This window comes from Sciurus vulgaris, assembly GCF_902686455.1.
Source record: "Sciurus vulgaris genome assembly, chromosome: 5".
NCBI lineage: Eukaryota > Metazoa > Chordata > Mammalia > Rodentia > Sciuridae > Sciurus > Sciurus vulgaris.
In genome coordinates, this window is record NC_136465.1 from 126,593,101 (window position 1) to 126,607,590 (window position 14,490).

Consider the following 14,490-nt stretch of genomic DNA (forward strand, 5'->3'; position numbering starts at 1 on the left):
GATATGACTAATAAAAATGGCTACATAATGCTCAGTGTCTGTTCTAAACATTTTTTGCACATTTTTTTATTTAATTCTCATAATAACACTAAGTGGTAGGAATTACATCTTATAGATGGCGAAACTGAAGTACAGAGAGGTTAAGTAGTTTGCCCAAGGGCATATAAAAAACATAGAATTCCAATCATATATCTTTATTTATAATTTAGCAATAAAATTTATTTCTCAGGAGTTAAGTTTGAAAATAAACTTAAATGGCAATTTTTTTATTGTGAATACTACTATTTTAACCTGAATCTTAACTATAGGAAATGAATTGAAATTGATGATTTTTTTTTTTTTTTTTTTAGTTGTACATGGACACAATACCTTTATTTTATTTATTTATTTTTATGTGGTACTGAGGATTGAACCTTGTGCTTCATACGTGCTAGGCAAGTGCTGTACTACTGAGCTATAACCCCAGCCCAAAATTAATGGTCTTAAGGCTTTCAGTAATGTTTATGTTAAAGATTTTGTCTTAAAGTTGCTGATTTACTACCTGAATTGTGTATATCCATCTCCTAAATAGAACCTCTGAAGGAGTGTTTAAAAATTTTTCCCTTAGCCAGGCAGTGTCACATACCTATAGTCCCAGCAACTTGGGAGACTGAGACAAGAAGATTACAAGTTCAAGGCTCAGCAACTTAATGAGGTCCTGTCTCAAAATAAAAGTACCTTTGGATTCATTCCCCAGTACCAAATATCACAAATCTCCCTTAAGTTTTCACATTAGTTTTCTTACTTGTTTCTGAGGCAGTAATAATTATTTCTTATCTTCAGATACAGGTATCCCCATTTTTACAACAGATGTTCATGCCCTTGCTCCATGCAATTTTTGAAGTGCTACTTCGACCTGCTGAAGAGAATGACCAGTCTGCTGCTTTAGAGAAGCAAATGTTGCGGAGAAGTTACTTTGCCTTCCTGCAAACAGTCACAGGCAGCGGAATGAGCGAAGTTATAGCAAATCAAGGTGGGGATGCATGCCACACCCAATTTGTCTTCTTAAGTCCTTGTCACAGTTATACATCTATGTGCGTAAGGGTGAGTTGAGGTAAACACAAAACTTTTGAAGTAGTTGTATGTTGACTTCTAAAAATATAGCTCAGTATTTTTAGGATAGAAATCAATTTCATGTTCAGCACCTTAATTTGTATTCGGTTTTTCTAAATTAGTGTTCTTAATTGCTGCTTTACTAATCTAAATAACATAGTGACCACTTATGAGAGTTGATCTGACAATTGAGTCTTGCTGGTCAATTTATCATCTTGGAATTGAAAATGTACAGGAATATATAGATCAACATAAGTAATTCCGTTATATAGGAAATCCAGGAGACAAGATAGCAAGAGAATATTCTCAGTACTTAAAATTTATGTGCTTAGTTAATATTAAAATCAAGGGGCCTTATCAACTCTATAAATGCTTTTTGACCTGTTATTGTACATTAATTGAGAGCTTCAGGTTGCCTTTCTTGTTCTTTTTGAAATTAAACTTTGATTCTTCTCTTCAGGTGCAGAGAATGTAGAACGAGTGCTTATTACCATTATCCAAGGAGCAGTTGAATATCCAGATCCAATTGCTCAGAAAACATGTTTTATCATCCTCTCAAAGTTGGTAGAACTCTGGGGTAAGATAACTTTGTGTTTCGTTTTTGTTGTTGTTGCTTGTTTGTTTGTTTTGCAGTGCTGGGGGTGGAACCCAGGGCTTCACACACGCTAGGCAAGTGCTCTCTACCACTGAGCTACTGTTTTATGTTTTTTTGGTATTTTTAGCCTTTTTTCCCCAGCTTGTTTCATAAGACTCTTAAAGATGAAGTGGAACCCTAGCCCAAGCATAGCCAAGAAGTAGGAGTTGATTTTTCCCTGGTGATGAATTAATTGATTTTCTTTTATACAAGATGAAAATTGAATTCTCTTGACAGGAGGTAAAGATGGACCAGTGGGATTTGCTGATTTTGTTTATAAGCACATTGTCCCTGCATGTTTCCTAGCACCTTTAAAACAAACCTTTGACCTGGCTGATGCACAAACAGTATTGGTAAGCACCTAGAAATCTTGTTTAACTTGTCTAGATCTCGTATACTCAAAATTTCTTCTTTAATGCAGATTGATTATATTATGTTCCATTGATTTTTTTTTTAATTGAATGATTTTAAAATAAATTTAATTAATTAATTTAATTGTGTAAGTGCTAGGGCTCAAACCCAGGGTGAGGCAAGCACTCTACAACTGAGCTGTATCACCATTCCAGGATTTATTCTTTTAAAGGTTGATGACAACCTCTTGGACCTTTTGTGGATTCCTATTGAATCCCACGGTTAAGAATGAATATTTAAAATTCAACTCCTTCAATTTTAACAACCAAGACTTTTTAGGACCCTGAAACAAGTACATGATACACACAGAAACCTTGATTTAGTAGTGTCTTCCTACTACATTCTATTTTTATTTATTCTTTTATTTACTGGTGGTACTGGGGATCAAACCCGTGGCCTTATACATGCTAGACAAGTGCTTTATCACTGAGCTACATCCCAAGCCTTTCTACTACAAATTAGTGGCTCTCCCTATTAAGAGTATTAAATGGCAACTTTCTTCTCCTTATGAGTTTCCCCAAATCATACTTCAGAGTACTTCATGTCAAATACTTGCCCTTGTCTCACATCCCCACAATCTAGTAAAAACCATATTTCATGATTATAATTTCCTTCATTAAAATCCCATTTTGTTCTGTAGTTGTTTTTATTTTCTTTTTCTATCTAATATACTTACTCCACCTGTCTATTACTGTCTCTCTCTCTTCTTTGGAGGTAACTATTTCCCTGGAAATTTAGAGCAGCATATTTTCCTGGCAGCAGTCAGGAAATAAAAAGTTGGGTCAATAACCAAGAATTTACCATACTAAGACCCTTAAACTTCTTTTCCACAGGCTCTCTCTGAGTGTGCTGTGACACTGAAAACCATTCATCTCAAACGGGTAAGATTTGATTCACTGCTCTTCATTCTCATGTGTAAAATTGGTGATAGTTTTAATTTTGTTTGGTTCATGTTCTTCAAAGCTATATCTTTAGGTATTCAGTGCAGTTTTGGATGTGGGGGTGGTGAGTGAATGAAAGTAGCAGAATCGGTTATCATCCTTCATGTTTTGGGTAACAAGGTTTAAATATTTTAGTTTGACAAAGGATGTGAAGAGTCCTAACCAGAATTTCAAGATCTGACTTCACCATAGTCGTATTTCTCCAGCTTCTTAGTATGACAGATGATTAGAGACCTTCATTACTTCAGAATGTCTCATCCTTGTTGATCTATCCATTTCTAAGAATCATAAGTGATTGTGGGTATTTTAAATAACTTGAATTGGTTGCCAGCATTTAAAAATAAGATTTTTTTTTTTTTTTTCTCTTAACAAAAATCCCTACCCCCAACTTCTCCAAGAGCCAGAAGGCTAGTACAGGGCCAGCGTTCCTCATAGCAGCAGTCCCCCTCACCTCCTAAAAGATAAGCTCTTACTTACCAGTCTCCTTTCAGCCCTGTCACTTATTTGAACTTGAGATTTTCATTATGATAGAGACTTGAAGGGTTTTCAATTTAATAGTATTTTCTCTGCAGTCTGCTTTATGCTAGGGTATTGTATTTGTGGAATTTGAAATCGAGAAAGACCATTGCATATTGGTGGGTTATTTGAGATGATGACCAATCATAGGAAATAAGCAGAGAATATAGATTTTAAAAAGATGAGAAGGGACCTGAAAAATTTTAAGAAACAATGCAGTGTTATTTTCCCTCTTAAGAAATCATTGATTCAGGAACAGTTATCTTAAACAGGAAATCCAAATATTGATGCAGGAAAAGAGTGCCTTGGGCAAAATGTATTGCTTTCATTGTGATAACTGTTACTTTCTGGTTAGGCCATCTGTTTAATAATGCTTTTAAGTTAGATTCAAATTCGAAAGTGAAATTAGTCTTTTTCAGTTTTTAAGTATTGGATATGTTAAATTTGCTTACAGCCATGCTCTCAGAAACACATTATATATTACAAAAGGGAAACCATTTTTAAAATTGTATCCTAGGTTCCTTTGTAACCACCATGGCCGAGCAGTGTTTAAGAGTTAATTTGTGGAGTTCTCCTTTCCTTCCACCAAGCTGAGGAGAGAGAGACAGAATTTTTATAGGTTTTAGCATGTAAAAGTAGTAGGAAATGGCGTCTATTGAAGATTGATGGTTTCAGAAGTCCATTGATGTACTTTTTAGTAAAAATTGAATCAACTGAAGACTGGGTAACTCATCTTCTGTGTTTCTGGCTGTTTCCTCATTTATGCCTTCTGACTGCTAAATTTCCTGTATTCTAGTTAGTTGAACAGGTAAAGAAGGTATCTTTTTATTGCTGTTATTTTCTATAATATATCTTTTTTGCCTGTATTTTATTTCCTAAAGATGATGATTACCCTGGCATTGGTCAGAGCTTCCCTCCATGTACGCACAACCTGTAATCTGCCCAATGGTAGCATATGACAGGAACACCTTCCTTTGCTGTCCCTTTCAGTGCAGGGAAGGCTCTGGCATTGTGACCTGAATTCAGAAGTAATATTTAGCAGTACTTAACACTAAGTAATGTTAACATGTAGTGAATGCTAAGTCCTATTCTAAGAGCTTTATATTTCTTAATTCTTCAAATCCTTACAATAACCTAATTTTTCAGATGAAGAAACTAAGGCTCAGAGAGATGAAGTAGCCTACCCAAATTGCCAGAGCAAATACTCTACCACTGACCTACATCCCCAGCCCTTTTTATTTTGAGACAGAATCTCATTCACCTGCCCAGGCTGGCCTCAAACTTGCCATCCTTCTGGCTCTGCAGGAGAATCCCCAATAATTGGATTATAGGCATGTGCCACTATACCTGGTTTGTCTATTAAAATATACGTGTCATTCCAGTTTCTTTTCAAACATCATTAATGTGCAGAAAGAAAACAACTTTGTTATAATTATCTTTTACTCTTTAGGGCCCAGAATGTGTTCAGTATCTTCAACAAGAATACCTGCCCTCCTTGCAGGTAGCTCCAGAAATAATTCAGGTAAGAACTGTCCTAGCACATTTTGTTCTTAATTAAAGAAGTGTGAGTATATATAGTTCAATCTAAATTTTTGTTCAAGAAAGCCAGACTATACACACCTTGAGGTTTGTGTACAGAAAAGAGTATTTAGTAGACTATAGTCCAAACTTCTTCAAGATCTGTCTTGAAATTATGAGTTTTTCGGTTCTGCCACTACACCTTGTTAACTCTTGATAAGTCTTATTCTACCATACTTTTGGGCAGGGGTGTTACTGGAGATGAAATCCAGGGGTGCTTTACCCCTGAGCTACATACCCAGCAACCCCCCTGCTGTTTTGTTTTGTTGTTGTTGTTGTTTTGGTTTTCAATTTATTTTGAGACAAGGTCTCACTAGGTTGCTGAGACCGGGATCACTGGCATGTGCCACCATTCCCAGTGCACACATTAAGTATTTTGGTAACCATAATTCACAATGATAGATTTCCTTTGTAATTCTGTGGTATTGTTTTATGCTTTTTTTTTTTTTTTTTTTTTTTTTTTTTTTTTTTTTTTTTTTTTTTTTTTTTTTTTGGGTGCTGGGGATCGAACCCAGGGCCTTGTGCTTTCAAGGCAAGCACTGTACCGACTGAGCTATCTCCCCAGCCCCTTGTTTTATGCATTTTAATAAACATTCAAAAAGGAGTCTTATAGGCTTTCCCAGACTGCCCAAAGGGACTCTATCGTGTAAATAGCCTCTGTTCTTGCTGGGCATAGTGACGCATGCCAATAATCCCAGCAATTTGAAAGACTGAGGCAGGAAGATCTCAAGTGCAAGGGCAGCCGATAAGTTAGTAAGACCCTGTCTCAAAGTTAAAAACAGAAAGGGCTAGGCATTTTGATCAGTGGTAGAGCAATCTTGAGTTCAGTCCCCATTATGACACACACAAGAAAATACCCTTTGTTCTGAAGATTTATGCCAAGCTTATCAGTGCTTGAGTTGTTAATATGAAACTATATTTTGAGGTAAGTGATTAGAAAGTCACCTTATATTTTTATACTTTTATAAAGGATAATAGCTTTTAGTTATTTTCTTGGCATATGTATTTCTAGACTTCAATAGTATGTGAAGCTAATGAGGCCTCAAACTTTTCATTAAAACTAGAATTACAATCTCTTAAAGATTTGGTTTTTCATCAAAAGCGTTTTGTGGTTTTGGGGTTTGTTTTTCTTTAATTACTCTTTATTGTTAACATTTTTAAGTGTATAATACATTATTGTTAATTGCAGGGACAGTGTTGTACCTGTATACCATTAGACAAATCTCTAGAATGTATTCATTTTTCATAACTGAGACTTTATGCCTCTTATCAAGTCCCATGTCTGCCTCCTCCAGCCCCTGACAACCACCATTCTGCTCTGATTCTATAAATAGGACTGTTTTAGTTACCTCAAATAGTGGAGTTATGGTATTTTTGTGATCAGCTATTTCACTTAGGATAATGTCCTCAAAGTTCATCCATGTACTTTGGATTTTCATTCTTGCAGGTGGTAGGATCTCCTTTATTAAGACTGAATATTTCACTGTGTATGTATATACCACATTTTCTTCCTTCATTAATCAGTAGGCATTTAGGTTATTTCCACATCTTGATAATGCTTCAGTAAACATGAGAGTGCTGATATCTCTGGGCAATCCTGATTCTTCTGATGAATACCCAAAGGTGGTAGTACTAGATTGTATGGCAGTCGTTTATTGTTTTGTTTTGGTTTTTTTTGGTACCAAGGATTGAACTGAGGGGGTGCTTAACCACTGAGCAACATCCCCAGTCCTTTTTTGTGTGTTAGTTTATTTCTTATTTTGAGACAGGGTCTCGCTAGATTGCTCAAGGCCTCGCTAAGTTGCTGAGGCTGGCTTTGAACTGTGATCCTCCTCCTTTAGCCTCCCAAGCTGCTGGGATTATAGGCGTTCACCACAGCGCTTGGCATGGCATTCGTATGTTAAGAACCTTTATACTAGGCTGGGGATGGAGCTTAGTAGTAGGGTACATGCTTAGCATGTGTGAAGCCCTGGGTTCAATCCCAGGACCAGTAGAAAAAAAGAACCTTGATACTGTTTCCACAGCAGCTGAATCATTACATTTTCTTCACCAATTAAGAGGTTCCCATTTCTTTCATCCTTACCAACTCTTATCTTTTGTTATAATTACTTTGTGTTTTGTGTTCTTTTTGAGGTAGGGTTGCCAGATTGGCTTCAAATTCATTTAGGAGTTTGGGCTCAGGCAATCCTAATATTTGGGCCTACGATGACAAGCCACCATGCCCCGCTTTGGTTTTTTTGTTGTTGTTTTTTTGTTTGTTTGTTTTTTGTTTTTTTAAGATGGCCATCCTACCAGATGTGGGGTGATAGTTCTTTATTATTTCTATTTCTCTGATGGTTAGTGATAATTGAGCATCTTTTCATATACCTGCTGGTCATTTTGTACTCTATTCAAGTCTTTAACCCAATTTCTGGGTTATGAGTTTCTTGTTATTTTTGTTTGGTGGTGCTGGGGATTGAACCCAGGGCCTCACACATGCAAGGCAAGTGATCTACCACTGAGCTACATCCTCACCACCACATGCCTAGATAATTATTTTTTAAATTTTACTATTGAATAGTAGAGATGCCTTGTATATTTAATACCCTTTATCAGATATATGGTTTGCATATATTTTCTCCCTTTCCATAGCCATTCTATAGGTTGCTTTTCCACTCTGTTGCTTACTGTGCAGAAGCTTTTCAGTTTACTGTACCCTTGCTTGTCTATTTTTACTTTGGTGCTTGTACTTTTTCATGATGTCCATGAATTCATCGCCAACACCAGTGTCCTAAAGCTTTCCCACTATGTTTTCTTCTATGAGTTTTTACAGTTTCAGGTCTTTTTTGTTTAAGACTGTAATTAATACATTTTGAGGTGATTTTTGCATATGGTTTGAGATAAAGGTTCATTTTCATGTGAATATTCAGCTTTCCCAACAATGCATGTTGAAGAATCTATTCTTTTCCATTGTGTATTCTTGGCAGCTTTGTCAAAATCAGTTGACCGGGGCTGGGATAGCTCAGTGAGGCCCTGGGTTCAATCCCCAGTACCCAAAAGAAAACTCAATTGACCATATATGTATGGATTTATATTTGGACTTGGTGTATGTGACTTGTCTTTATGCCTGTACCATACTTATTTTATTGTAGCTTTGTAACATCTTCTGAAATCAGAAAGTATGACTTCATCTTTGTTCTTTCTTAGGGTTAATTTTGCTACTAGGGGGTCTTTGTAATTCCATATAAACTTTAGTAGTATTTTTTCTTTTTCTGTAAAAAAATGTCATTGGGAATTTAATGATAGAGATTGCTTTCAAACTGTAGCTCACTTTGTTTTTTGTCTTTGGAGTAAATAAGAAGCACTTTTGCTCCTGATGGAGCAGGGGTATTTATTTAGTATCCCAGCCCGTGGATACTCCTTTCCTCACATCCCTGTATGCAGGTGTGCAAAGGAGGTCCCTTGTATTGTAATAAGATTTCCAATCTTTCTGGTGACAAAAGGCAGCTTTCCTATGGTCAAGGTAACTCTACATTATATCATAGCCTATAATAGCCTTGGGACTTAGTCCCACACACTGGTTTTCAGAGTTGCTTTGTAATTCCCCATTGTCTCTGTGGGTAGTGGTGCTAGGCCCAGGTAAAGCACCTACCCTTCCACTTCACAGATGCATTCCTCCAAGAAATACTTTTAAGGCCAAAGTGGAGTGGGCAAGAGAGCTTTTTCTCCAGTTCCTCTTTCTGGAGGATTTCCTTATTCTTCCCCATGTTTTGTGGGGTTTTTTTGCTTTTTTGTTTTTTTATTGTACTCCGTGATCTCCTTACTGCTCTTGGTCTCTACATCCACCAGGATCTGCTCTCCATAATCTAAATAGAGTCACATGAAGGGTGATGGTGTCATGTTCTTAAGCATCATAATCTGCACCCAAAGGTTTTTCTTTTGGATCTGAGGTATGTTAAAAGACACAAGTTTATCTGGTGCCCACACTGAGCTCCCTATGCATGTTGTAATTCACCATCATGACCTGCACCAAGTCCTGACCACTGTGGTCACCCAGGCCCAGGTACTGTAGAGTGTGGAAACATCCCTTCATGGATGTGGTGGCCAGCTTAAGCATCAGGGACAAAAGAGAGAGCAGCAAATGTCCCATCACTGGCAGACCTCATGCCACTTGGATCGCTTTGGATACTTATGGACATTTTAACACAGGATGTCTTTCAGTGATGTTCTTTCAGTTTTTATGGCTGGAGGTAAAGGTTGGTGGTAGAGCATTTGCCTTGCATGCATAAGACCCCAAGTTCAATACCCAGCATTGGTAGGGTAGGGGTGAAGAAATGCTTCCCCCCTACCACAGGTTGTAATAGCAGTTATTTTTTCCATATATTTTTATTGATGCATTTTAAGTATGTAAAATGGTGAGATTTGTTATTACATATTTGTACATGCACACATTATAACAACATAATTTTGGTCAGTATCTCCTCCCACCCCCTGGTCCCTTTCCTCTACTCTACTCTACTGGTCTCCCTTCAGTTTTCATGAGATCTCCCACCTAAAACACAAATGCTTTAAAAAGTTTTTATAACATTGAGAGTTTTTGTTTTACTTTGCTTGGCTTTGTTTTTGTGGTGCTGGGATTAAAACTAGGACCTTATGTATACTAGATAAGTGCTTTACCACTGAGCTACATTCCCCAACCCTATAATGCTGTTTTTTAAAAAAAACACTGAAAATTTGGAAATAGTTATATAAGTAAGCTAATATTTTTATGGAATCAGTGTTATTATTCATGTGAACTTTTTGCCTACAAGCAGTAGAATATAACATTCAATTATAGCTAATATTTCCAAATTGCCAAAGTAAATTTTCATATTTTTATCTAGTGATTTGATTATAAAATCTAGCTTAAGCAACCTCAATCTCCATTTCTCATATGCCTTATATTCTGACAACACTTTTTGCAGAATTCTACTTTAGAAAATTATCTTTGTTTTTAGATCTAGCTCTTCTCTAGCTCTTCTCTTATAGCCATAACAATGTAATTTTTGTCCTATTCACTCTTCTCAGGCATGAGTTTATCTTGTCTAGGAGAGGCATATGAAGGCAGCCTGTCTGAAAAGTATCATATTTGAAAAATGCCTTAAATATTATGTGGTGAAGATCTGTTTGGGTTGATTTTTATAAGCTGTAATAGAAATACTGTGGAAGGGCTGGGGATATAGCTCAGTTGGTAGAGAGCTTGCCTTGTATGCATAAGGCCCTGGGTTCAATCCCCAGCACCACAAAAAGAAAGAAAGAAATACTGTGGATTTGAAGCTATCTTAATGTATAAGTGTATAGATAAAGAAAATATGGAATATACATAAATTGTATTATTCAGCCTTAAATAAAGAAAATGTCACATGGTAAAACATGGATGAATCTTGAGGTCATATGCAAAGTGAAATAAATGTAAAAATGATTAAGATGGTAAGTTGTGATTTTTACCACAATGTTTTTAAAAAAGAGCATAAACCTAGCTACTCAAGAATCTGAGGCAGGAGGATTACAGGTTTGAGGCCAGCCTCAGCAACTTAGTGAGACCATGTCTTAAAATAAAAAATAAAAAGGGCTGGGGCTGTAACTCAGAGGTAGAGCACCTCTGGGTTCAAGCCCCAGTGCCTGAATAAATAAATGAATAATAAATAGTTGTTGTTGTTTTATTTAAGAGTACTATGGTGGGGGGAGTACTGTGAATTTGAATTGATGGGTTTAATATTACCATATCAATTCTTCTCTTTCCTTCCTTCCCTGCCTCATAGGAGTTTTGTCAAGCGCTTCAGCAGCCTGATGCTAAAGTTTTTAAAAATTACCTAAAGGTAGGTATTTGGGAAATTTCTATATCTCCATACAATTAAGTAATATTCGAGGGCCCAAAGAAAATACATATGTGCCATAGTTATCTACTTACTTTGGGATCTCTTTGCTGTAAATGCTGCTTCTAAGATCTGCAGTTATGGATGTTTCCATGAAACCCCTCTCAACTAAGCTCTTGCAAAAGATTATTTGAAGTTAGATATGCACACTGAATGTCTGCACACCCTGAGTATATTGTATAAAAATATTTGCCAGTTTCTTTTACAGCTCCATGACATAATTAAATAGGAACTAGAGGATTGGGAAAAAGCAAAATGTTCAAGAAGTTGCCCATACTAAGTTGGAAGGAAGAAGCTAAAAATATAAAAACAGAAATGTGAATTATTTGCTAACATCCTACTTTGAAACATTCAAATTGTATATAGACAAAAAGGAGAATCCTTAGGTTTGGCTTCAAGGCTCTTTTTATATTCCAAATCACTGAATTAAAAAAGTAAAAAACCCCTGTAAGTTGGCAAGAAATGCCAAGTGTTTATTTGGTATTCACATTTACAACTAGTGAGGTAAGATTACGTTGTTTCACCTAGGTCCTCAGTCATTTTACATTTTGACTTTTTTTTTTTTTTTTTTTTTTTTAATGTATTAGGCACTTTTTTAGCCCCTAGGAATACCACTGATTTTTCCCTGCCCAAGGAATTCTTGATCTATAAATAAAGTTGTACTGTAGCAGTATGCAAAACTGTTTCCTATTTTTATATATTACTTTCCATAAATTTGAGAGAAAAACACTGTACTAAATTTCTTGGTAGTAGATAATGAGTGAATGAATGGCTGGTTATTTTGCCCAAGACATTCTAAAGAATTCATAAATCAAAGAGTGAATAGTTAAATGTGCCATCTGATGACTAATTCCAACATCTCTTGTCAGTTACTTTCATTATTATAGTTTCCTAGCTTAAACGCCTTAAAAGAGTTTGTGTGGAAGAATATTGAGAATTATTTCATCTTTGAGAACCCTTCCTTCCCCCACAGTCCGATAAAAACATTATTTTTTATTTTGAGACATGGTCTCACTAAGTTGCTAAGGCTGGCCTCAAACTTGTAATCCTCCTGCCTCTGATTTCTGAGTAGCTAGATTTATAGGTGTGTGCCACCTTGCCTTACACTTTTTTTAAAAAATTGTGATTAAAAACACAACTTACAATCTTAACCATTTTTACATCTATTTCACTCTGCATATGACCTCAGTAACTTCTGTTCAGTAACTTTTAAATCAAACTTGATTAAAAGACCAAAGAAATCTTTATTAGATCAATAACAGTAAATCTAGGTATATTGTAGAAAGCTTATGCTCCAAATATTACTTATTTGATCTGCACAACATTTATGAAGTGTTCCTCCCCAAGCCCAGCTTCTCTTCAGTGATGGCAGTCTTTTAGTAATAGCATTACATCAGTGTTAGAATTATTCTTCTAATACGAAAAATGAAGTTCATTCTTTCTGTCTACCTGTTCTCCTGGTCCTATCTCCCCTTCATTTGTTCTAGCCAGGCTGATCTATTTGAAAACATCAAACAGTACTTAAATCTGTTGCCCTTCCCTATAGCCTTCCTAAACCCATCACTTACTAAAAATAAGTTCGTGGTTTTTAGTTAGACATTTACATTTTTTTTCCCCCCCAGATTCTGATCTCAGATTACCTTTCCAGTTTCTCTTGCAGGAACTATCTTTGCTATTCTTGCTGTTGCTTTTCATGCTGTTTTCCAAAAATTCTGCCTTATTGGCATCCCTCTTTCTTTATGAATTCTACCCATTCTTTTAGGCTTTCCTTAAGCCTCATATCCTTGTAAGACTTTCTTTTGCTCAAATGGTATTCATCCCTTTCTCTGCACTTAGGCTCCTTGTCAGATGAATACTGGATCTACTAAGTGCTAGTGATACAATGATAAATATGGTTCTTGTCTTCAATGAACTCACTACTTACCATTTACTATGTTAGGTAGTATGCAGTACTGATGGTATCATGTGATATTGAAACAGTGCCCAGCAGAGCCTCCAGCTTACTTTTTTGTATCTCTATCTTTGAACTGGAACTACCATTTAATCGTCAGATAAATCGTGAATTCCTTAAGGATTTGAACTGCTACTTTAGCTTTGATTTGTTTCTTCCTCAAAATTTAATTTCCCAATGTTAATTTTAATGATAGTGCCAGTCAGTAGAAAGGTATCAAAACCATATTTTTCCCTGACCTCTTGAAACTACAGCATTAGAGGTAATAGTATATTTTCATTACTTTCCCAATTGAGTGATGTTGACAAAAGTTATATCTAGACTTTATCAAATCCTCCAGAAGAGAAAGTTCTTGTTTTCAATTATTTATGAATTTATAAAGTATGAAACGTTTTAAATATCTGGCATGTTACAAAAGAGTGACCATTGCAACAACAACAGAAAAAAAGAGTGACCATTGCTGGGTGCAGTGGCACACTCCTGTAATCCCAGTGCCTCAGGAGGCTGAGGCAGGAGGATCGCTAGTTCAAAGCCAGCCTCAGCAGGTGAGGTGCTCAACAACTCATTGAGACCCTGTCTGTAAATAAAATACAAAATAGGGCTGGAGATGTGGCTCAGTGGTTGAGTGCCCCTGAGTTCAATCCCTGAAACCCCCCCCCCCCCCCCAAAAAAAAAAGTGACTATCTCTTAGAAGTTGGAACCATTCTTCATGTGAAAAAGATTTTATTTTCAGACTTTTTTTTTTTTTTTTTAATTATATGAAATACTTTATTTACAGGTGTTCTTCCAGAGAGCAAAGCCCTAAGGACTGGATTTCCCTTTGCCTACTTCATGATCAGGAATTCCAGTTAATAATTTATAAAGAAGCAATTTTTGTGTGCCATTCACACTGTCTTTTTAACATTGTTTTGAGCTTATTGCATATATGTATTAGAATTTTTCTGTAAAATGGGTGTAATTTTCCCTACATACAGGTATGTGACAACAAGAGAAGTTGCTTGCATGCCAGCTCAAATTGTTCTATATAAAAATGCTGTTAAAAGACAGCAGAGTTATGCCTCTTAATTTTTTTATTCATTTGAAACTTTAAGTCCTTTCTTTATGAAGACCATAGCAGTGGAAAAACGTGTAATTTTCTTAAAAATTGATGAAAATGTTTAAAATTTTTAGTTTTATGTGTGCAGACACAAAGTATGGGGGGAATACAACAGTCAAAACTAATTTTTTGTAGATAGCCATTACGTTTCTTTAAACTGTTTCAATGCCAATGTGTATTCTACAAGAGAATGGGTTCATAAATTAATTGATTGAAAAGTAGGTGCCGGTGTTATACATTTTTTATAAAATAAAATAAATTTTATGTAGTGAAATCTACCAAGTCTTTACTGGAATTATTATAAAAATTTTGGCCTCATTTCCCTTTCTCAATCACTCTGATTTTCCATTTAAAAGTTTGCATAAATGGGTATATGA

At 35.9% G+C, this 14,490-nt stretch overlaps 1 protein-coding gene across 2 annotated transcripts in view; it reads left to right on the forward strand.

Moving 5' to 3' along the window:
- XPOT (exportin for tRNA) overlaps positions 1-14,391 on the forward strand; it is a 37,433-nt gene extending 23,042 nt beyond the window's left edge. The window contains exons 19-25 of one of the 2 annotated variants that reach the window (XM_079139673.1): positions 823-1,012; positions 1,553-1,669; positions 1,964-2,079; positions 2,971-3,018; positions 5,045-5,116; positions 10,953-11,009; positions 13,796-14,391. In XM_079139673.1, coding sequence (XP_078995799.1) covers positions 823-1,012; positions 1,553-1,669; positions 1,964-2,079; positions 2,971-3,018; positions 5,045-5,116; positions 10,953-11,009; positions 13,796-13,822 — 627 coding nt within the window. In that variant the 3' untranslated portion in view covers positions 13,823-14,391. Of the gene's footprint in view, positions 1-822; positions 1,013-1,552; positions 1,670-1,963; positions 2,080-2,970; positions 3,019-5,044; positions 5,117-10,952; positions 11,064-13,795 lie in introns of those variants that run through there. The other variant, XM_079139672.1, reaches the window with a different exon arrangement.
- Positions 14,392-14,490: the final 99 nt, after the last annotated feature.